Source organism: Hippopotamus amphibius, chromosome 4 (genome assembly GCF_030028045.1).
Source record: "Hippopotamus amphibius kiboko isolate mHipAmp2 chromosome 4, mHipAmp2.hap2, whole genome shotgun sequence".
Lineage (NCBI taxonomy): Eukaryota > Metazoa > Chordata > Mammalia > Artiodactyla > Hippopotamidae > Hippopotamus > Hippopotamus amphibius.
The window spans coordinates 156804220-156828479 of record NC_080189.1 but is presented as its reverse complement, the minus strand read 5'-3'; the positions used below and the strand labels follow the sequence as shown (position 1 = coordinate 156828479).

General features: G+C 45.8%; 1 protein-coding gene across 10 annotated transcripts in view; it reads left to right on the top strand.

The window, feature by feature from the left end:
• The first annotated feature begins 3669 nt into the window (after window positions 1-3669).
• MAP3K9 (mitogen-activated protein kinase kinase kinase 9) overlaps window positions 3670-24260 on the top strand; it is an 83492-nt gene continuing 62901 nt past the window's right edge. For 4 of the 10 annotated variants that reach the window (XR_009053092.1, XR_009053091.1, XR_009053090.1 and 1 more), the window contains exons 1-2: window positions 3992-5055; window positions 12266-12679. Coding sequence is in view for 7 of the 10 variants with exons in the window: in XM_057730612.1 (XP_057586595.1) it covers window positions 4656-5055; window positions 12266-12679 (814 nt within the window). In the remaining 3 variants the exon portion in view is untranslated. Of the gene's footprint in view, window positions 3967-3991; window positions 5056-7796; window positions 7813-7916; window positions 7967-12265; window positions 12680-24260 lie in introns of those variants that run through there. The other 6 variants (XM_057730613.1, XM_057730614.1, XM_057730618.1 and 3 more) reach the window with 5 other exon arrangements.

The following is a 24260-nucleotide window of genomic DNA, read 5'->3' as shown; positions in this document are numbered from 1 at the left end:
GGCCGACTCTTGGAAAAGCTTAACATTTGTCTGGGGGATTTTAGCACCAAAGTACTTATTTAAACTACTTCCCAGAAGACCTGAGGAGAGGGTGATATTCATTTACCAAATCATGCTTTAGGCTCAGATAATAATAATAATAACTACTACTTGACAGACTCTGTGCTAAGCACATAGTATACATTCTGTCATTCAATCACACTAGGAGCCCAGTGAGATAGGTATTATCCCCAATTTCCAGATGAGGGATCCGGGGGTACCAAGGGGTTAACTTGCCTAATGGCAAACTGTGAGTATGGATTCCGATTCTGTCAAAATCCAAGGCCCCAAACTTTAAGCATCAGTCTATGATGCCTGTTTGCTTTTCTCTCCTTCTTTCTCCCTGTTCTTTACTTTTCCCTTCCTCCTTTTTTTTTCTTAAGAGAAAAACCCTGGTTTAACTCCCAGTCAAGAAACCTCTGTAGTTTCCTAGGGTGAAATTAATTAACTACTTCCCTTGAGTGTTTCTGAGGGCGATGGGTAGAGGAAAGAAGAAAATAAATATGTTGACTATCTAGCGGGTGATAAGCAGCATGCTAAGAGCTTTTGTAGGACTTGCCTCATTTAATCCTACAAACCTGCATAAAAATCAGATTCTATTTTTACATCTCTTTAAAAATGAGGAAACTGAGGTTTAAACAGGTATCCTGCCTCAAGCCACCTGGATTTCAAAGTACAGAGCCAGGAGAAAGCCTGATCTTCTGACATAAGGCCATTACCAAGCCCTATCACCAATTGCTATTATTTTCTCCCTGCCTTATGATATACCTTCCAGTGTGGTAGAGAAACTGGTCCTTTTTGGGGTGACATTTGTCACCCCCTGCTTGACAGTGGTGAAATCTTGGTAATTCCACTTGGCTTTCAAAGTCTTTTGCAATCTGCCTTTTTTTTATTTAGTAAAGTTTATTTTCTATCACTCCCTTTTTGCTCTCTTACCTCTTCTTGGGCTGGTATTTCTGTCATTTCTATCCATTGCATTAATTTCCATTTACATGCTTCCTATTCTCCACTAATCAAGCTGTATACACCTTTTGATGCCCAACTTAAGTGCCTCCACACCCATTCCTCACCTATTCTCATCCTCAGAGACGGTAACATTTGATCACCTCCCAGCCCTGCTCAAAAACCTTCAGGGCTAAACTTTTATCTGCTAAACCAAACCCAGACTTTTTTCTCAGCCTGGTATCGAAGTCAGTCATTCAGTCACAAATACGTACTGAGAACCAATTATGTGCCAGGTGCCCTCTAGGTGCTGGGACAACTGTGGAGAACCAGACAGATGGTTGCTGCCCTCGTGGTGAACAAGCTAGACATTAAACAATTACTAATAATCTATTAAATACTTACTTGTTTGAGTCAAACAATTACAAGGCCCTTGACAAAGCTGGTCTCAACCTACCTTTTCAGAGTTCTTTCTCATCCTGTTACTCCATCCCTGAGCTCACTCAGGCTTCCCACCTCTGTGGCTGGGCCCATGCTTACCCTCCACTCCTGAATGCAGGTTTCTCCCTGTCCTCCACATCCATCTCCAGGACCAGCTTTAGTTCTGCCTCTTCCATGAAACCCGGCTAGACAACTTCTGCTTGACAGCTTTAGCCTGAAGGACCTTCCCTCATTTGAATTCCTAGCACTTATCCATTCAATAAATATTTACTGAATGACTTCTTGAAATGTTTGGTGAACAACTCTTCGAGGTTCTAAACACATGCTATGGTATTAAAGATTTAAGTTATGTGGGGAATTAGACTTTTCCTACTGAGAGGGATCAAGGATTTTTTTCTTCTCTTCTGGGTTGGGGAGGAATGGAGATCACAACTGTATAGTAAAACAAAACTATAGAAAAACATAAAAAATTTTCAATAAACAAAAAGACAATAAACATTGCGCAAGTACTCATAATCCTACCACTTGAAACAGATCACCACTGACTGAAAATTTTTCTCAATATATATATATATTTTCTCTTTCTTTTCTGTTTGTTTCTGTGTGTCTACACCATTTTGGAAAATTCCTTCTTCCTCCAAGTTAAATTTTTATCAAGAAAATCTTTTTTCTTATGGTCTTTTTTTAAAACATGAAATACCTCTATCCTCTCCCTACTTGTTCCCTTCTGCTAGGGAGTGATGTAGTTTTTTGTATTTTATAAATTTATTTATTTACTTATTTATTTTTGGCTGCGTTGGGTCTTTGCTGCTGCACACGAGCTTTCTCTACTTCTGGAGAGTGGGGGCTACTCTTTCTTGTAGTGCTTGGGCTTCTCATTTCGGTGGCTTCTCTTGTTGTGCAGTATGGGCTCTAGGCACACGGGCTTTAGTAGTTGTGGCATGCAGGCTCAGTGGTTGTGGCACACAGGCTTATTTGCTCCGTGGCATGTGGGATCTTCCTGGCCCAGGGCTCGAATCTATGTCCCCTGCATTGGCAGGTGGATTCTTAACCATTGCGCCACCAGGGAAGTCCGGCATAGTTTTATTTTGAACAAAATTTAGAGAATTTACTCATAGACTCATCCATATCAGTTGACTGATCCTATGTACAATAAGAATCTGAACACTGTTTTAGGGCATTTACTCTGAAGTTCTTTCTCAAGACCTACTCCAGTTGATCTTTGGTACCACACTGTACCCTAACTCTTCAAGATCTGAAATGGGTGGGACACCTAGGTATACAGTGTGGCCATACTCATGTGCAAACCACAGAATGTCAGATCAACAAGATCACAGGAGCTCTTCCAGTCTACCCCCTCACCTTAAGGTTGAGCGGATGGTTAAGTACTTGCCCAAGATCTTGTAGCTAGTGGCAGCAAAACTGGAGGTGCCAGCCTTGGTTATCTTTCCAAATTGCCCCACTGTCTTCAGTTTGTCTAACAATTAACCCCAAACTAAAATTAAACAAAACACACTCAGTGAAGCACTAACTCTTACCAAATAAACCGGATTTATTCCTACCACGGAAGGGGAAAAGTTTAGCAGCGATCAGGCTAGATCTCTCAGCATGGGCTTGTTTTGAAATGTCAGAGAACCTTCTCATTGGAAATCTATGTAGAACCTTCTCATTGGAAATCTATGTTGCTGTGAAAGGATTAAAGCACAGAAGAAATATTAGGGGCCACCTATCCCTTTCTTAACGTCTAAGTGGAGGACAACAAAAGGATGAAGGAAAAGTCGGCCTCGCTCATGAACTGCAGTATCATTTTGTATGTATATTCAGCTTTCGGTTCTTAATTTGCTTTCTATAAAAGTCACCGTGATCCAAGGTGCAATTCCCCCAGGCAAAAGAAATCCGAGATTTGTAGACAAAGTGAGCCTCTTCATAGAGACCAAGCCCACTTCACCGACAGCTTTCCTACCCTCAGTCTGAGCCCCAGTAAAGTGGTCTTTCTTCTGAATTCTAGAAATCAACGGTATTGGAGTCTCTTCTTACAGGAACCCAGGAGAGCGCGAGCTGTACGCGGTCTTCATAAAGGTGAGAACTGTAGTTTCCAGAGTTCTAAAGAACATTCCAGTGGGCCTGAAGGCCTTGATAGATGAAAGGTTACGGAAGGAGCGGGGATGCAGTTCAGTGGGACGCGAGCGGAAGCTGATTCACCTGGTAGGATGGGGCAGAGGCAGCTCCGAGAGAAGGGAGAGTCCAACTGTAAGAAGGAGCTGGAGAGGAAAGAGCTCTTCCGGGGGGGAGGGTGGGCGCAACCCGGCTCGCTTCTCCTCTGCTTGCTCTCAGAAGCTCACTGGAGGACGAAGACCACAGGTGCTGCCCAATGGAACCCCTACCGCTCGGCGGCAAACAAAGCGAGCGGTCTCTTTCAGCCGTTTTGGTGTGAATGAGGGCCAAGCTTTACCTCTGAGGACCCACCCATCCTTCCTCAGGCGTCCAATGAGGCCGCGGCCTTGTCCAGCCGGGCGGTGTCGAACTCTCCCAGGAAACCGACAGGTACCTCGGACCAATGGTTGGCGCCGCGGCGGGCCAATGGGAGAGAGCAATGGGTCAACCTGGGGTTTGAGAATGAGAGAGCCCGTACGGGGGGCGGGCGACGTAGGCGCCAGGGGTGGAGAGGGGGCGGGGCGGGCGGCTGGCGGGGCAGCCCCCACCGCGGCGGGAGGAACCTGCGGCCGGGTCGGCGGCGGCCAATGGGAAGGCAGGATGGCGCGGGGGGCGGGCCCGGGCGCCGAGGAGCCCCGCCCCCTCGGGTCCGCAGGGCTGGGGCGGAGCCAGGTCTGCGTCAGGTGGTCCTGGGCGTGCGGGCGGCGCAGGGGGCGGGGCGCGGCGCAGAGCGGGGAGCGGCGGCCGGCGGGCGGCGGCGGTCACCGGCTGTGGGAGCAGGTATCCGCGGCGGAGGTGGCCAGGCCGCCCGCGGGGGCGAGGGCAAAGGCGGGGGCTCCGGCCCGCCGCGCCCCCATGCAGCGGTGAGCGCTCGCGTTCCGCGCACTTGTCGCCGCGCCGCGCCAGCCCCAGACCCAGCCCTCGCGAGCCGGCTCTCCCCGCCCCGTCAGCCAGGGCCCTACCTGCGGCCGCCGTCGGGGGAGGGGGGGTCCCCCCAGCGCTGCGGAGCCGCATGAACAATAGGCGGCGGCGGCTCCTGCGGGCGGCGGCAGCCCCGCACCCTATGGATCGGCCGCTCCATGGAGCCCTCCAGAGCGCTTCTCGGCTGCCTAGCGAGCGCCGCTGCTGCCGCCCCTCCGGGGGAGGATGGAGCGGGGGCCGGGGCCGAGGAGGAGGAGGAAGAGGAGGAGGAGGCGGCGGCGGCCCCCGGGGAGCTGGGCTCCGACGCGCCGCTGCCCTACTGGACGGCCGTGTTCGAGTACGAGGCGGCGGGCGAGGACGAACTGACCCTGCGGCTGGGCGACGTGGTGGAGGTGCTGTCCAAGGACTCGCAGGTGTCCGGCGATGAGGGCTGGTGGACCGGGCAGCTGAACCAGCGGGTGGGCATCTTCCCCAGCAACTACGTGACCCCGCGCAGCGCCTTCTCCAGCCGCTGCCAGCCCGGCGGCGAGGACCCCAGTTGCTACCCGCCCATTCAGTGTAAGGAGAAGGCGGGGCCCGGGAGCCCGGCGGGGAGCAGGGGGGTGGGGTGGGGCGTATGATGGAGGCCTGGGGTGGTTGCAGAGGGAGGGGAACCCTCCTCGAGGGGAAGGTGGGGTGGGCAATGATGGACCTGGGGGTGGGTGTGTGTGCGCGCGCTGCGGCTGCAGGGGCTTTGGCGGTTGCCATGGGTAAGAGACACGCCGCAGGCCTTTCCTGGAACCTCTGGCGCTTAGGCTCCTTCACCTTCACCTGACCACCTCAGCAGCAGCTCCTGATTCCACATCTTGCAGCTCCAGCAGGAGAATCTCCCTATTCCACTCCCCCCCCCCCCGCAATCTGGACGGATTTTAGACAAGCTGGTGATTTCTGTCATAAGCCTAGTCCCCAAATCAGGGACCTTCCCGACCTCTTCTATCTCCTGTCCCCGCCCCTGAAAGATATTTGCTTTAAAGGAGATGGGGGTGTCTCCCACAGGGCTGGGCTGGTTCACAAGTCCTGGAAGCCTGTGTGAACTCAAGGCTGAAGTATCTTTGAAATACCGTATTGATTCTTAATCTTGTATCTCAAAAGTGGTACCTTTAGGAGTCTCACCGAATAATGTGCTATAAGAAGGGTGTGTGTGTGTGTGTGTGTGTGTGTGTGTGTGTGTGTGTGTGGTGGGGCAGGTGATGAGTGGAGAAATGATTAGAGAGGGAAAAGTATGTCATTCCCTCCTGAGAGATCAGGAGCACAAAGTGTAGTGGCTAAATCCCAGCCCCTTGACACCCAGACAGTATATATTTTCTCCTTTCTTTTCACCCTAGATCCTTGCCTATATTTGGTATTTGCCAAATCTCAGGGGGACCATGCCCAGGGGTCCCTCCCAGGGCCTTTCTTCCAGTGTCCTGGTTTTCACCAATTTCCCAGGAGCCCCCAGTTCCACACCCTGTAATGAAGTTTTCTTTGTTTTTTCAAAGGAGTTAAATTGCCATTAGACCCCTTTAAATCAGTGATGCTAGGTGGTTTTAGAAGAAAGATGTAAATACCTCCCCATGCAGTTTACACGATTTTGTAGTTGAGGGTTTCCACAATTTCTTTCCTGTTAAAAAAAGTATTGTTAATTCACCTGTATCATTATTTATTCCATATTTTGTATACTTTGCCTCTTAGCTGATTTAAAAAAAATTACCAAGGGCCAACTTTAAACATTCAGTTTTAAAATTTTACTTGTAACAGTTATTTTTCTGGTCCTATAACTTATTTTCACCTGAACAATTGTATTATCTCTTAAGATATTTATTAAATACCATCCATTAATATCAAAATTATAATCTCCTTGTTTTTCTACTCTCCTTTTTTTTATTGGTGTTTTGACTGTCAAATTGATGTTCAAAGGTTTAGTTTCTTTTGTTTCTCTCTCCCTCTTATTCAATTAAAAACTTCCTGCCTCTACATTTTGATCTTTATAACACCTGGAGGTGACAAATTAAATTGTTTCTAGGTATTGCATCTTTTTGGCACTAGGGCTGGAAAGATGAAGGCTAAAAGTCTTAGCATATAGTGTCTCAAATAGTGTTGAAGATGAACTTGGTCACATGTTGGAAGAGATGTTGGCATGGCATGTTAGAAAACAGTGTAGTTTTAAACATGTCAGATTTTGAGGTGCTTCGTGGGTGAGGTTTGGTGATTTTTTTTTTTTTTTCCAAAGACAGCTAGTGTCAGAGTAGAAGAGCTCTGTGAAGTTTGTGAGCAGGAACTGAGTTTCTTTAATAACTTGCGCTCCCTGCATTCAGAGCAGTCAGGAGTGAATGTGACTTAGGCTGGGAGAACCCATGAACAAAAAGCCACATAGGTCCACACTGTGCCACATTAGAAGCTCCTTCTCCATTGCGTGCTCAGGACGTCACCTTGACTGTAACAAAAGTTACCTTGAATAGAGTAGATTCCTATATCTAAAACTCAGATGATGAGAAATTAGGAAGTACCTTGTACTTATTGAAAGAATTGACTTGAACGGCATAGCATTTGAAGGTCTTTATTTAGCCACACTGGGAGTTCTGATCTTAACTGGAATTAATTCTTGATAATTCAGAACATTTAATTCTAGTCAAAAACCAATTAGAATGCCTAATAATGAAAGAGAGATACAGTATTAAATACTAGGGGATAAAGAAATGAGAAGATGAGGAGGTACTTAGAAGTCACACATGAGGGAAGTTGGTGATGTAAATATATAATTTCAGTGCAGTGCTTTGCTCCAGGAAGTTGTTAATCTGATCAAGTGCCTCTGGTCTGTATGCTGTGTCCACCAGTTCAGTTAGTGTCACTCAGAAAATAAAGGTGATTGATGACCTTGTCTCCAAAGACTTAGAATGAAATTGAGCCTCTGACAACTTTTCCCCAGTTACTTTTTTGAACTTCCTCTCTGGGGTATGAATTTTGATATTAGATTGGGGATAGAAGATACAAAGTGAGGTAATAACATTCAGTTTTAGTTTCAAATACCGCTTTTCAAAGTGAAACTTTTGTTTCAAACTTTAATCAAAACAGAAGGGGGGAAATTACTAAGTCTTGTGACAAAGAAAGCATATGAGAGGGATAGTATAAATCATCTAACATTTATAGAGTGCTTTTATTCGCTCCAGTGTAGGTATTAGCTCTCCATGGGGCTGACAAATATAAATAACCCAGGAGCTTGCTCATCTTCTTTATTTCAGTGAAAGATGGAAAATGTGCAGATCCAAGTTTATCATCTTCGGAGATATATAACCCTAGGTATTAAAACAAAGTTTCTCTTGCAGGAGAGTTATGTCTGTTTTCAAGCAGGGCATAAATTAAGGATATTACTAATTTACATTTCTTTTTCTTGCATTCATTAGAAATATAAGGAGGTGTTTTCAGATGTACTTAAGATTTTTAAATGACTGAGGTATGTATCATTCACTTGCCCCAAACTCACCAGAATGTGCCTATATGTTTAGTTTCCAAGGATACAATTGAGAAGGAATACGTCTTAACTCCAAGACTGAAAGAAATAAGGTTTTGTTCTTGATATTCCTGGAAATATTCTTCCACAGAAACTGAAAATGTGCTCTGTGAGACTTGACCTGATTCTTACTTAAAACCAGGTCTTGACTGGAGCAGGGAAGGGAAGGAGAGTCTCACATCCTCTCAGCTGCAGTGAAGGTCTAGTTTCTATCCAAAGGGACTTCTTAGCAGGGAAGGGAAAAGAAAGGACCCCTCCCCACATCCCGCAATGTTTTGTTTTCTATCTGCTCGTCAGTTTGTTCTATACTTTTCTTGAAGGCTAGTCATAATATTTCCTTGATTAAATAGCAAGAATCTGAGAGTTTATGTTCTACACAGAGAGAGAGATCATTGCTTTGCCTTCCCTACAGAGGTTTTCTGTCTTTTGTGAAATGCCATCAGAGGAGCTGTCCTTTCAGCACCCTAGTTCAGAATCACATCTTTTAAATCCTCATATGTTTAAATAAATATTTAACACCTCCTGTGTGTTCAAAGCTATGCTTCAGACCAGAGGAAAGAAGAGGGTGGGTACCAGAGAAAATACAACAGTTAATTCCTTTAAGGAGAATTCAGATATTCAGTTGAGGAAATAAGGTATGTAAATGCACATTTATTAAATAGGCACGTCTTCATCAGTGAAAAATCTGGTAGAAAAAATGAGTATTCCTTCCCTCTATGACCAAGAAGACTCCTAAGATAACTTGCATTTTTCTCCAAGAGGGTTTCTAATCTCTCTCTGACATTGGCCTGTTTTTCTCATTCATATAGATGAGATAAGGCAAGAATTAGCAACCAGTCAGGATTCATTTTAGGACCCAGAAATACTCCAGCTGTTTTAAGCAGAAAATGATTTAGCACAAGAAATTAGTTGCTTATAGATTTGTGGGAAGGGCAGGGAGAAGGGGCTCTCAGCTGGACCTAGAGGACCAACTCCCAGAACATTGCAGACCTGGCCCAACCAGGCAAGCTGCTGCTTCTCTGAGAAGGTACAGAATCAGGAGTTACCACTGTGCTGTTGACTTCTCGAGCACGCTGTCATAGTTGCCGTCTGATTAGGTGGCTACTTGGCCTTGCAACATTCCTTTCCGCATCCACAGAGCTAATTGGACATTGACATGCTGTTGCGGGAAAACCCCATTTCTCCACAGCCGTGCTTGCCAGGAGAAGCAGCAAGGAGATGGTCTCCATCTCACGTCTGCCTTCTGAATCTTGTGCATCTCATTGGCTGACCAGCACTCTGTCAGGGAGTCTGGGAAATGTAGTTTTTTAGCTTTCTGGCCTCTAGTACTGAAAGGTACGCTGGAGGGTTTGTAGAATGGATGTTGATTGCTAGTCTGAAGGACCTGCCACACCATTTATTCTTCAAGAAGAGTGTGAGATGAGGTGATAATCTTGAAAATTGGAACTTTTAGGGTGAAAGTGGGCTACATATTTTGTATACTTAAAGGCAGTCCAACTAACTTAAGAATTTCCTTTGTGTAGACTGCCCGATGCATTACAAAATACAAATGAATATTAGCCCTAGATAGGATAGAAGTGCTATAACTAAGCAAGAGCAGAGTTTTGAGCACGACCAGTATCTGAATGGAGAATGGAGACATCATGGAGCTGGCTGAGAATGAAAGAGAACGGTTGGCAGTGGGCAGTTCCTCTTTTGGTCTTGCCGAGAGTTCAGAAATATACCTTTGTGTTCTTAGTCTTTTAGCAAAGTGTGACTATTCTCTGTATTTGTTTCAGGAGGTCCAATTCAATCCCACTCTCCCCTGCCCCAGTCAGAGTTTGGTATATTTCATACTGAGGTAGATTTTTTTCCTCATTTTACTTCCCTGTCTTGGTCACCAGCTGAATATTCGGCACGATAAGGACAGTGGTGAGTAAGGCAGACCGGATCCGCCCTTGTGCATCTTGCAGTCCAGCAGGATGATAGGCGTTGAACAAGTAATTATAACCTTGTTGAATCTTGCCAAATAGAGACTGCTATGGAAGTGCTTGATTAGGGCCTGACCTCGTTTAGTCGGGGGGTTAGGAAAAGTTCCTCTGTCAGATTGATAGTTAAACTGAGACCCGAGGGATGCGTATGAGTCAGCTAGGCAAAGACAAAGAAAGAGACTGAAAAGACAGAATAGGGTTTTCATGAGAGAAACATGAAATAGCACTTTGCTCGTATAGCAGCACCACATCTAGCCCAAGATTTATAATCACTGGTGGTTATTATTACCTATCTAGGGAAGCCTTTCCAAGCAGAGCTAAAGACAGAATCAAGTACCATAGATTCAAACTCTGGATTTGGGATGGGGAAGGAGTGGTTGGGTGTGATATTGAGAATCCCAGGGATGGAGCTGTGGCCCAGGTGACTGCTGGGGTAAGATGTTGCTTCAGAGACTCCTTTCTCACGCGTCTTGGTTCCAGGTCTTGTTAGAACCAAGTTCTGAAGATCTCCCAGTTTTCTCCATACCTTGTCCTCCTGTCTCCATGGCTTGTGAGGGTCAGACCCTGTGCTTGTGCACCTGGGTTAGTGCAGTGGCCTACTTAGTAGCTCCTTTTGCTGTTGTATTCCACGTGGCTGCCAGAGTTGGTTTCCTTTCTAAGTCACAAGTCTGACAGCACTCCTCTTCTTAAAGATACTTGACTCCTCCCATTTACAGTGTGAAGTGTAAGCCCCTCCGAATGGCTGTAAAAACATTTCATGAGCTGGCCGACCCCAGCAAGGCTTTGAGCCTTGTCTACCCTAATGCTTATAATCCAGCTGCCCTGGACTCCCTGAAGTTCCTGATAGGCCATATACTCTCATGCCTCATGTTCGTTTGTTTTCTTTTTTCTTTTTATTGAAGTATAGTCTATTTATGATGGTGTGCTAGTTTCTGCTGTACAGCAAAGTGATTCAGTTATACATACATTCTTTTTTATATTCTTTTCCATTAGTGTTTATCACAGGATATTGAATATAGTTCCCTGTGCTATACAGTAGGATCTTGTTGTTTATCCATTCTATATAGAGTAGTTTGCATCTGCTAACACCAGTCCCCCACTCCATCCTTCTCCCACCCCCCCCACCCCCCTTTGGCAACCACAAGTCTGTTGGCTATGTCTGTAAGTCTGTTTCTGTTTTGTAGCGAAGTTTCATTTGTGTCATAGTTTAGATTCCACATGTAAGTGATATCATATGGTATTTGTCTTTCTCTGTCTGAGTTATTTCACTTACACTGATAATGTCTAGGTCCATCCATGTTGCTGCAAATAGCATTATTTCATTCTTTTTTATGGCTGAGTTGGTATTCCATTATATATCTATATCTATATATCTCACATCTTTTTCCCCCCCCAAATGCTATTTTTTAATTTTTTAATTTTTTTGGAGTATAATTGATTTACAATGTTGTGTTTGTTTCTGCTGTACAGCAAAGTGAATCAGTCATACATATACATATATCCACTCTTTTTGAGATTCTTTTCCCATATAGGGCGTTACAGAGTATTGAGAAGAGTTCCCTGTGCTCTACAGTAGGTCCTTGTTGGTTATCTATTTCATTTAGTGTGTATGTGTGCCACATCTTCTTTGTCCCTTCACCTGTCGATGGGCATGTAGATTGCTTCCACGTCTCGGCTGTTGTGAATGTGCTCCATGCCCCGTGTTCTTGCTCATCACCTTCCCTCTACCCGGATTGTCCTTCTCCATCCTGATCTTCATTGCCTGATGGGATCCCTCCCACTCATTCTTTGGGGCCCATTTCAAAGGTTTCCTTACCTGAGAATCCCTTCCCCACTCGCCCTCTTCGTCTCTGTCCCGCAGTGGGAGTTGGTGTTTTCCTCATCTTCGGGGCACTCTGCTGCTAAAGCTCTTTTACATTGTGGTTGGTTGTTGTGTGTCTGCCATGGCGCTGGATTGTATGCTTCTCCCTGCCTCGTGTGTACACAGAAAAATGTGAATAAATCTCATCTCGGTACAAGATTCTGCGTGAAGTCCCAAGTGGAAGTTATTTCATGAATATTTATTGAATGCCTACTTTGTGCTAGTCACTAAGGGTAATGTAACAGGAAAAAACGTTAATCACATTTCCTGTCTTTAGGGAGTTTATAGTGAGAAGACAGAAAATCCAAGTGCACAGACAACTTGCTGTGTTTACCCACCCAGGTAAATGGGTGATAAAACAATGTTTTTCAATTGTTTTTGACTTGCTTCTTTTTTTCTTCTCTTTCTCAGTGTTAGAGATTGATTTTGCGGAGCTAACCCTGGAAGAGATTATTGGCATCGGGGGCTTTGGGAAGGTCTATCGTGCTTTCTGGATAGGGGATGAGGTCGCAGTGAAAGCAGCTCGCCATGACCCCGACGAGGACATAAGCCAGACCATAGAGAATGTTCGCCAGGAGGCCAAGCTCTTCGCCATGCTGAAGCACCCCAACATCATTGCCCTTAGGGGTGTGTGTCTGAAGGAACCCAACCTCTGCTTGGTCATGGAGTTTGCTCGTGGAGGGCCTTTGAATAGAGTGTTATCTGGGAAAAGGATTCCTCCGGACATCCTGGTGAACTGGGCCGTGCAGATTGCCAGAGGAATGAACTTCTTACATGATGAGGCAATTGTCCCCATCATCCACCGCGACCTTAAATCCAGCAACAGTGAGTACGGAGAGGTGGGGCTGGAGGGCTTACGAGCACCTTCAGGCTCAGTCCATGGCTTCGGTTGGAGTGGATTCCTCAGGAATGTTAGTGGGCAGTGAAATGCCTTGCTTAAAGCCAGTCCATCCTTTGGGAATTCCCTGGTGGTCCAGTTGTTAGGGCTCCACGCTCCACTGCAAGGAGCATGGGTTTGATCCCTGGTCGGGGAACTGAGATCCTGCATGCCACATGGCGCGGCAAAAAAAAAAAAAAAAAGAAAAAAAAGAAAAACCAAAACAGCAACAACAACAAAAAAACAGTCCATCTTTGAGTTGAGGTGTAGGGTGTGGGATGAATACCAGGAAAAAATTGGTTTAGGAAGCGAAGAATGAGGCACCTGAGGGGTATGGGATAATTCTGAGCTCTTATTAGCAGGCACTGTGGCAGTGTGTAATTCTGATGTACTCTGCAAGCAAAATATATAGATTTATTTTTCCACTTGAAGAAGGGCTGCCTGTGATCACAAAAGGGGTTTTCCTCTTCAGTGGAACAACAAGTAAAGCAAACCAGTACCACCTATTTGCATCTCTACCTAAACTCCCCAACCTGAGGTCCCTACCAGAGAAGGGGTATAAGGAAAAGGAGGCGTATTGTTTAAGCTTTGAGGCCCTTCAGGTGACTGTGTCAACTTGGAGAGCGTGGCCTGGTTGGTAGAACGAGAGCCCTCCTGGTACCCTGGGGGTGGTATTAATTAATTGTCATAACTACCGAGTATTTAATAGCAAGGACCTGAGAAATAACTTTATTAAATATCTAGAACCCATAAGCTGGGTTGTAAAGCAAGTGCTACACATAATTAAATGGTGAGTTGGTAGCAACTTCAGTCTCTTTCCTTGGCTGAATCAGCAGGTGCTGGGAATATGCTTCTTTTATGTGGTAATTTGGACTTTCCCTTGCCTAAACTGCATGGTAGAGAGCATTTAGTTTGCTAAATGGTATATGCTTAAAATCACGTTGAGCATCCTATCCAGGGAGGCGAGCGTTAGGACTTTGGGACTCTAGGAACTTCACTCTCTGCATCCTTCAGCTTTGAGCCCAGAAATTCTTCAGACTTTGTTTTGCTCTGAGCTGTTCCAGATGTGGCTTTTCTGTTGATGCTATTGTGAATCTGTTAACTTTAAAAACACGTTTTAAATTACATAGGTAGTAAGTGTTTTTGTTGTACAAAATTTAGGAAGTGTAGATAAACAAAAAGAAGAGAAAGAAAACCCATAATGTTTTCCTTCCAGGAGTATAAATATTACATTTGGCATATTTTTCCAGGCATTTAAAAAGCATATATGGGGACTTCCCTGGTGGTCTAGTGGTTAGAACTCTGTGCTTCCACTGCAGGGGGCACGGGTTCGATCCCTGGTCAGGGAACTAAGATTCCACATGCCATGTGGTGAGGCCAAAAAATAAAATAAAATAAATAAACAAAAAGTATATATGGTCTGTATATATACAAATATACTTTCCAGTTTACTTTAAAATAGAATTTAATACCCTTACCTCTTCTACCTACACTGTCTTCCCCCTTAATAAAAGCAAAATTCATCCTTGTGAGAGTATAGAGCATTAGATATATATTTTAGATCTAATGCATGTGAAGGAGTTAAGTTCCATAAAGTAAAATCTGGTTTCTCTTTTCCTTCTGCCATCCTTCTATCTCTTTACTATATGCTTATTCTCATCCCTTCTGCAAATTCTGTTCTTTGAATGTATTAATAAGTTAAAACTTTTGGTGAACCCCTTTTCAGAATAATTTCTACCTAGAGATTGCTTTGGATGATGGTGTAAGAATAAGCAGATGTTTTGGTAGAAAATGTGATACAGTAGCTGAATTTAAAAAATGTTTTCTTATATCCTTATCATGCTAGGAGAACTAGGCAAAGTGTGCTAACCTTACATAATTGAGCCCATTTAAAAACTTGGGCTAGGATGATTGTAAAAGTTAATAATTTCTTTTGTGAAGTTTTAAATCTGGGTAAAATTTCAAGCTGTAAATACAAAGTTTTACCTTTTGTGGTCTGTGTTTGGAAGTTTAGGCTCTTGTGAAGGAAGAGCTAACTTGCCAAGGTTATGCTGTTTGCAGGAGACAACAAGGGACCTGAGTGTCATTCTGTCACCCTGGAGACAAAGCCCTGGTCCTTCTTTGTCCTTATGTGGGTTTTGGGATTGCTGAGGGGGACCTTCAGGTACAGTGTATGGTGGCAGGAGTTGGATTTACACATGGGGCAGTATTTTAAAGGGCCTCAAGACAATTGAGGCCCTGAAGTGTCCATAGTCCATTGGGCTGCCTGGTCGGTGCCGATGTTGATGCCTGCTGTGCATCTCACATGTGAGTTGGGTAGCTCCTTGACATTCGTCTGTGGGTGGCTGCTTGCCTGGGATTGAATTTATCCAATGTGAGCCTTGACGACATCATTGCTCTTATTCCACTGCTGTGTGTACATGACTTGAAAATCATTTTAGAAATGTTACGCCACTTCTTTGCCTCCAGTTTGAGAGTCAAAACTTCTTTGTGTTTTGCAGACCTGGGGATACTGGCGAGTTTCTCTTGGTTTTATTAGGGGCTCCAGAGGGTTGGATTTTGGTCACAGTCACGTGAGGGCAGAATTCTGTGAATTACATGTCTTAGTTGATTTTGAACCACTAGAGAAAACAGTAAGTATATATGGGGGCTGTCTTTGTGGAAAAAAGAAAGTAGTTGGTGATAAACATCTAGCTGTTACAAAAGGGTCAGTTAAAAAGTGATTTATTAAAATGCTTTATTATCCTGATCACCCACTTAAAAAAGTGGTGTGCTGTTTATCAGATGTGTATAGCATGTAACATACTGTGTTTATACATCATCTGCAGTCAGTTCAGGTTTGACGCACATAAGCTAAAAAAACAAAACAAAATAACAGTGGCTAAAACAAGGTATCCATTCGTCTTTGAAAAGAAGGCCAGGATGGGGTTTTAGAGCATCTCCACATGTCATCAGGGACCCAGGCTCCTATTTTTTCACTCCGTCATCCCAGTACATGGGGCTTGTACGAGGGTGAGTCAGAAATTATCTGCACTCTGGCTGTAGAATTTACTTTAATTAACTTTTAGAAAAGACAAATACATCTTTTTTCGACATAATCTTTATGCCTTTCAATACACTTTGTCCATCTGTCCGCAAGCTTTCCCTCTTTAAAAAATGTTTTAGGCTGAACTGCGAGCCATGAATGCACTGCTGTCTTCACTTCTTCATCAGAAGTGAATCCGGCTCCTTCTTGATGGCTAACACTTGTGCAACCTTCCTTGAACTTCTCTATCCATTCATATACACTTCTTTGCGACAAAACACTTTCTTCATACTGTGCACAAAGTCTTCGATAAATAATGGCACCAGGTACGCCCTCAGAGCACAAAAAATGCTGCTCTTCTTTCGTGCAGATCACAAGTGGGGCATCCATTTTTGCTCGCACTGCAGTTACAGATGAACTGACGTAACACGTTCGCACCTGCACGGCAGTGACTGGGGAGACAGTAGCCTTGAATGGAAAGCGCTGATAGGACAGTGTGGCTAACAGAAGTTTTAATATAACCAGAGTGCAGATAATTTTTGACTCACCCACGTTATCTTGGGGTTGTCTTATGGTCCAAGATGGCTGCTGAAATGCCAGTTATTTGGTCCAAGTCACAGGCCTGAAAGAGCAGGAAAAGCAGAAGCACTGAGAAAGCTGCTCCTGTTGCTGAGTCAACTCCCATTAACTTCCCAGAAGTCCAGCACAACACATGTGAGTGTATAAGGTGGCCAGGATGGAGTCCCATAGCCATGGCTAGTGCAAGGGCTGCTGGGAGATGGAGGATTTTATTCTGGATGTCGTGGAGCCTGGCTAATAATCAGGGTCTGTTACCAAGGAAGAGAGAGAACTTGGCTTGTGGGGAAGCAGCGGGCAGTCTTACCATGGAATCTGGGGAAATGCATTGGGAAGAAGTGTTATCTTAGATATTTATCATCAAACAGCGAAATGAGCAGGGTTGGCCAGGCCCTGGGACGTGTGACTCAGACCCCCGATTTAACTGACGGTTTCTACTGCTTTACTACAGTGCATCATTAACTTAAACATCTCTTCATGAAACTGCTCTATAAGAGTAGATTTATGTGTCTCTGCTCCTCACATTGGGGAAAACCAGCTACTTAATTGTTAGCAAAGGTATTAGTGAAAGATGGTCTTTTAGTGGAAAGATTGTCCTTTTAGGGGTAGATAAGTGGATTTCAGGATTTTGGCTTACAGGCATTCGGCAGAATAGCAGTTTAATAGGGGCCGTTACAAATAAAATTAGTATAAAAATGAGATTATGTGTAAAAGCTTTGGAAAATGAAAAGCCTTACTCAAAGTGAAGGTAGTGTTATTTCTTTTATTTCATTATTAGATAACTTCTTTCCTCCCCTTAGAAAACATAGAAGAATGCAGAGCTAAACACAATGTGTTTTTCCATTTTTTTCTTTTGCCTTTATGCACATTTGTTTTCTCCCCTGCACCTTACACAGGAAACCCTAATAAGCACGTTGCGGATCGCCTGCGCGCTCCTCCGCCGCCCCCGACTTGGTGGTGTATTGTGACCACTTTCTTATTAAATAAATATGCTTCTACCACAAGATATTTAAAGGTTTTACAGCATTCCACTATTTAGATATAGCATATTAACTGAACCAAACCCCTATATCATCATCATCATCATAACCAAACCGCTTGAATAGTAATAACCACCAAACCTCTATATAATAACAACAAGCAACTAGTGCTTATTGAGTGCTGTCTTTAGGTCAGGCACTGTCTAAGCATTTTATGTGGCTTCTCATCTAATTCTCGCAGCAACCCTGCAGAGTAAAGACTGTGAGTGTCATTATTTTACACGTGAGGAAGCGGAGGCTCCGAGCGGGCAGGCGTTTCTCTAGGCTCTTGCTGCCAGTCCTAAGACCAGATGTTGAGCCCAGGTCTGACTCCTCACAGCTGCGCTGCGGCCGGCATTCTGCTGTGGGGCAGCCGGGGTGTTTCACTGCCCCACTCTTTATTCCGTGTGACCCTGCAGGGCTTTAGTTTTATATAATTAGGAATGATATTCCTCTGCGCACAGGGAGCACCTGCATTTCACTAACGTGTGACGTACTCATCCTTAATTTCATAGCCGAAAGGGCAGAGGTGAGGGGTGAGCTGCGTTTGGTTTGGGACTAGCCACCCCTGCCTTCCTCTTAGCAAATGTCAGCTTAAACTTCTCATAGGTCTTTGGTGCCTCATCTCCCTCTTCTTCCTCTGAAAGCATTTTTCCCTTAAGCCCCTGGAATACACTAATACTACTTCCCAGCCACTGGGCCCTCATCACACTTACCATTGCTGTGGGAATAACCTAGCTTTCAGGGGTACCCTCGCCTTATCTCTCTGCCTATCCAAACCCTACGCACTTGCCTGTGCTCGACTAAAACCTGGCCACTTCTCCTTCCTGCTAGCCTGTCACTGGAGTCAATGCTAAGCAGTCATTTGGTGCTAAATCTAGATGACCTGATAGTATGTAGAAGAATATATTAGGGGCACGAGGGACCAGACCTGCTAGTCCAGTGGTTGCAGGCTCAGGTGCCTTCCATTCAGGGCCCGTAAGCCTGGGAAGCAGCTGGTGTAACCCTGTAGGGCTTGGTGGGCATGGTGACGTGAGTGCAGGCTCTACCCAGCACAGGCCACTGATGGACAGATCGAAACACTGTGCTGGCCCGCAGCCTGCTGCCCTGCTGCATCCGCTGGCCTCCTCTCTTTGTTGGCTCTGCTGTCAGGAGCATCCGCTACATCTCCAAATAGATTTTGTGTCTTTACCTTCCAGGCACATGAATGAATGAATAAACGAGTGAAGAAAGTACCACTTGAGCTGGCCTACTTGCAGGATCTCAAAGTGTAACAATTCCCCTTGTCTTGTTGGAGGTCATCCCTCATGCCTCACTCGAGTGGAAGTTGCTCTTCCTCCTCCTTATAATCTCCAGGCCCTGATCCTTCCTAATATCAACCTGTTTCAGGTGCCAGATGCGGCACTTTTTACAGTGCATTCGTTTCCAACCTCTAACGTCCCTGCCCTCTTCTTTTCCCACATGCTTCTTGGATACCAGCCCTGAATAACTCACTGGCCAATGTCTCCCCTGCAGCCAGGTGCAGGCTGCTCCCCCACCCCGCCGCCTGGGTCCACTGCCCGACGGTCCCCTCAACCTCAGTGCTCCTTTTGTTCCCAGCTGTGAGTTCCCTGCCATGTTCCTCACCATGTCCAATTCCAGTTTTGTTGAATTATTCGATGGGCTGTTTCTCTTGCAATGGGAGGCCTGAGGAGCACCCCCCACCCAACCCCCACCACCCAGTTCTGTGCTCACATGTGCTTTGTGCCCTTCTCCAGGTTTCTCTCAAAGTTCCCAAGGTAACGAAGTGGAAGACCTGCTTTCTGAAGTGTGAGGAGGACAGAGCGTGCATCTCGCCCTTGGCCTCAGGCTGGCTATCGTGTGCTAAGCCCTGGAGTGCCCCTGACCAGACACTGGCTGCAGCCCCTGACTGCATCTCCCGTGCAGGATTTCTCCAGACTTAGGGTTTGGCTGCTGCGAGGCTTGTGGAGCTCTGTGATTCCACGCCCTAGTGTCCTTGCTCCGTGGAGCCCATTCCTGCCTGAGGGATGCAGGCGCTAAGGCACAGGCATCCTGGCTGGGAGCCGTGTGGCAGAAAGGACTTGCCTAGACAAGAATGAGGAGTAGCCGTTATTTTCCTGTAGGAGAATAAGCTGAGCTCTATGGCATTCCCAGGGTGGATCTGGCAGGCAGCCAGGGTATTGGCCAGAGCACCCAATTCCCAGTTCTTTCCAGAGGTGCATAAATGACGTTTTTTATGCCTCATCAACGCACCCTGAAAGGAGATACTTCCAGCAGTGCCTGGCTCAGGTACTGCCAAGTCTCCCTTCCCGTTATTCTCCCCATTTCTGCTCGTTGTGGTTCTTTGCTATAGGTTCCCTTATGTAGAGAACTGGAGGGTAGCAGACATGTTTTGAGGGTTTTTCCTGGCAAAAGTGTACAAAGCACTCACTCAATGAATTAGACTTCTCCTTTGGTTGCAGGAGGCTATACCTAATGTTAGCTACCAGGCACCAGGCATGTGTTCAGTTGATGGGTGGCATTTTCCATGAGTACAGAGACACGTTCTGCATGTCAAAATAAACACATAAGTGAATAAAGCTGAAATGAGGCAGATACCAGTTGGGTGAGCGTGATTCAGCAGGAGAAGCTGGCGAGGCCAGGAGGTCTGACTGGCAGGCTGGACTGTGCCTCTCACTTCTTTAACTTTGCCTGGGTGACTTGCTTTCCCCTTTTGCTTGGGCGTGGCTGTCTCTTGTGCAAAGATAGTTCTCATTTATGTGTCATTGTGAGCGCTTGGTGTTGAAACTGTAACAGGAAACAAAACCAGACATGGGCCCTGCCCTCAAGGAGTTCCCTGTGGGGTCACGGAGAAGGACCTAAAACCAGCACACGAATGCCCAGTGTGAGCAGGGCTCCCAGGAGGCGGTGGTGCCCTGGCCGTGCCCCGTGGCTTCTCTCGCCATAGCCCTTTCCTGAACTTTGAGGGGCTGAGGGACCCCTTTTAAGGATTCACGAGGGGAGCTGCCCTCTTCATGGAATATTTGCCCTCATTCCCCACAGCTTGCTCGGGGAGCTACTTTTCTTTCCTTTGGTGACTCTGGGGACTTCTCTGCAGCTTACTCAGGGGCAGGGAGAAACTTGGGGCCCTGGGCAGCGCTTAGGCACCTATGAAGCCTGTGTTGGAGTTGGAGCAGAGGATTGTGTTGTGTGAAGGATCTTGGTAGGTATTTCTGGACTATGATTGAGCCCTGAGCTTGGGAAAAACAGCCACAATGAGGGGTTGGGTTCAGGGCAAGAAGGGCTTTGCAAGGTGTACGGGCTCTGGTGTCCACGTGGTTCTTTAGTCTCCTCCCTGTTACCTCTGTTTCCTCTGATTCGAGCCTCGACTGAAAGTCACGTAAATTATTGTCTTCTCTTCCCCACAGTCCTCCTCAAACAAATCTGAGAACAGCTAAGTAGTGATCTCCCCCTTTTCACAGGTGGCCTTTGGTACTGTCATCACTCAAGGGTCAAGGTTTGTGCTTCGGGATCTTGAAGGAGATAAGAGCCTGCCTGTGTCTCCTTTCCTCCATGGCTCTTGGAAAATTTTCCACTCCTGACTTGGTGCTTTCCCTCATTCCTGTGAGGCAGCTCAGGGTCACTTATGGATGGGGAAACTGGGACACAGAGTGGTGACAGTGGTCGGGTTGAGGCAAGAGAAAAATGTAGCTTCTTGCCCAGGTTACCCATCTTTTTCCTTGGAGTCCCCGTCAGGACCCCCATCGGCTTCCTCCTGAACCACACTTGCTCCTCTTATTAAGGATCTATGTAAAATGTGTGTAGGTTCATTTTGGAGGAAGAGGGTTACAGTTTTTACTAATCTAAGACTCAGAGAAGGCTATGAAGAGAGGAGAACTTTTTAATTGGGCATCTGGGTAAGAAGACGATGGGGGCAGTGGAAGGAACACCAGCCAGATGCTCCCAGACGCATCTTGTGATCTCTCTGGGCCTCACTTTCCTCATCTGTGAAATGAGAGGTTTGGACAAGACGGTCCCTGAGGTCCCTCCCTCCCAGGACTGACATTACATGACATGAAGTGTGAATGGGAATGTTTCGGGGTGGGTGATGACCACACTGTCTATCTGAATCTGTGTGTCAGGCTACAGCGCACCCAGGCTTCCCGCTTCCTGGCCTCATTGCAGGGGCCAAAGCTCCTGATGGGGAGTCTTTGCCAAGCAGTTCTGTGGGGAAACAGCTGACAGCAGCCCACAGGTGCTCCCTTCCCCCTTTGCTGCCCAGGGCATGACAGATGGCCTCGCTGAGACAAGATGCTCTGGTCACCTGAATCATGACAGGGACTCACAATACACCAAGGGCAGCCTTCATCCTGGAAGCAGGACTCGGCTAGTCAAATGCCACTTCTGTCCTTGGAGCTGAGTGAGGGGCATCCTGGAGTCTCAGAGCTCTGCTGCTGGTTTCCCACTCAGTTCTGTGAGTCAACATAAGGCTTTTTCAGATGGGGCTCCAGACCTCTTAGTGGTTTTAATCGTGTACGTCCATGCCCACTCACCGACAGAACTGCGGGAGGCTGTGTCTGCATGGTACACTAGATGTGGCCGTGAGACACAGAAATGAGACGTTAAAGTTGTGCATCGCACCTCCCCTTCTCTCCTAACTTGCCCGAGATTTTTGCTTTCTGTGGGAAACTTGGAGGTTTTGATTCGAGAAGAAAGCATTTCCCCCTTAAGCTTGGCACGGGGAGCCACTGTGGTCTGATGGAAGGAACACTGGCTTGGGAGTCAGAGAGACTGGGATTTAAGCTACCTCTTGAGTCCCTGACATTGGGCACGCCTCTTGGAGCACCAGGATTCTCATCTGTAAACTGTGGACCAGACAGAAGAGAGCAGTGCTATTTTCGGATGACATGAAATGATGTGTACCAGGTGTCACCCAGGTACCACATTCAGGGACGAGGCTGCTCCTTCCTCCCTCTTTCTATCCCTTGTTATTTTAGGTGTACACACGGTAGAGTTGGGTTTCCCTTTTTAAAGCAGTAGATTTTAGGCAGCCCTAAGCGGCCTTCTCCTGAGTCAGCCAGGGGTAGTTTTATGGCTCTCACCAAAACGGGCAGATTTGTTTCAGCCGAAGCCACAGAAGGGCATCCCTCCCCAGCAGCTCCTTCCTGCTGTGCTTGGGCCTCTTGTGGGAAAGGCCTGTGCCTCTCGCTCTCTCTGGACCCAGCCTGAAACTCGCAGCGCTTGGCCGCTTGAGAAATGCTGCCTCGTCTTGTTATGGCCTTTGGCCTGATTGAATGGGACAGCTGGCCAGTTTTATGGCTCAGCTGGCCTCTCAGCTGATAATTAAAATGCTTTTGCCCCAGGAGAAAGGCAGTATATTTCTCTTGCTGCCTTGTCTGCTGCCAAGGTCAAAGGGAATGCCCTTTCTCATCTCCCCCTCCTGGTTTCCCCAAATCAACTTAGCATTCTTGGGCACATTCTCTTTTAAGACTCTGGAATATTCAGAGTGGGCTGAAGAGATTTTAGTTTGAGTATCATTGTCTTTTTTGGAAGGAGGATGGAGTGTGATGATCTCTTTTCCTTCTCTGTGTTATGGTTTTCTTTCCAAGTCTGGTTGTGTCCAGCCCTTAAAAGGTCCTCAGGAAATGTCTGTGGTTTTGATCATCACAGATCCCAGCGCTGTGCCTTCTCCCTTGCTTGAACCCCCTTGCCTCCCACTGTCACCCAGAGCTCCAAGCAATGCCCAGACTCTCCCCCTTTAGAGCCCACACTTAAGATGTGAACCCCCTTTTCCACTGGAGATGAACCCACGTGAGCTCTGGGTGACACTGGGTTTGAGTCCTGGCTCTGTTGCTAGCTGGGACCTTCTGAAAAGTATGTACTTTCTTGGTTTCTGTAAATGTAAGATGGGAGTAATTTTAATCCCACCTCTTTCATTCTACAGGGGACAAGTGAGGATTAAGTATAATTACTGAGGTGCAGCTCTTAGCAGTGTCTGGTACATAGTAAGTGGTCCGTGTATCTACTGATCAGTGTTATTGCAGTTCCAGCAGCTGTATTTATTCCCTCAGTATTTAGAGACACAATTTGTGATCTTGTACTTTTGAGTATAATTTGTCTTATACTTGCATTTTCAATATTTTAGTCATATCTTCTCCAATTGCACTATAGATTTTTTTTTCAGTAAGATTATTATTATTATTTTTTATTTTGGCCGCACTGTGTGGCTTGTGGGATCTTAGTTCCTCAGCAGTGAAAATGCAGAGTCCTGACTCCTGGACTGTCAGGGAACTCCCCCTGCGCTATAGATTTTTACAATTCAAAATGCAGTGCATACACATGGTCAAAATAGTACAGAATTGAAATACGAAGAAAAGTCAGTCTCCTTCCTACCCTAAACCATGAATTTATTTCTTAGAAGCAAATGAAATTAAGGGGCTTTTTGGTCTCCTTTTTAACAATTTTTCTTCCCCATGGAAACAAGAATCCCAATAGGGTTCTTTTTTTCTTTTTTTGGTCCGTTTGTTTCTTTCTTCGTGTTTTAATTTTTTATTGAAACATAACATATGCATATAGTAAAGTATATATGTCTTAAGCCTTGAGCTTGACGAATTTATTTTTTTTCCTTTTTAAAAAAAATTTTATTGAAGTATAGTTGATCTACAATGTCGTGGTTAGTTACAGGTGTACAGAATATACACATATATATTCTTTTTCAGATTCTTTTTCCTTATAGGTTATTACAAAATATTGAGTATAGTTCCCTGTGCTATACAGTAGGTCCTTGTTGGTTATCTGTCTTGTATATACTAGTGTGTATATGTTAATCCCAACCTCCTAGTTTATCCCTCCCCTCCACTAGGATTCCTGACAGCAGAGGCATTATTTTTCCTTCTTCCATCTTCCCCTGCTCCCTGCCTCCCCCTCTCC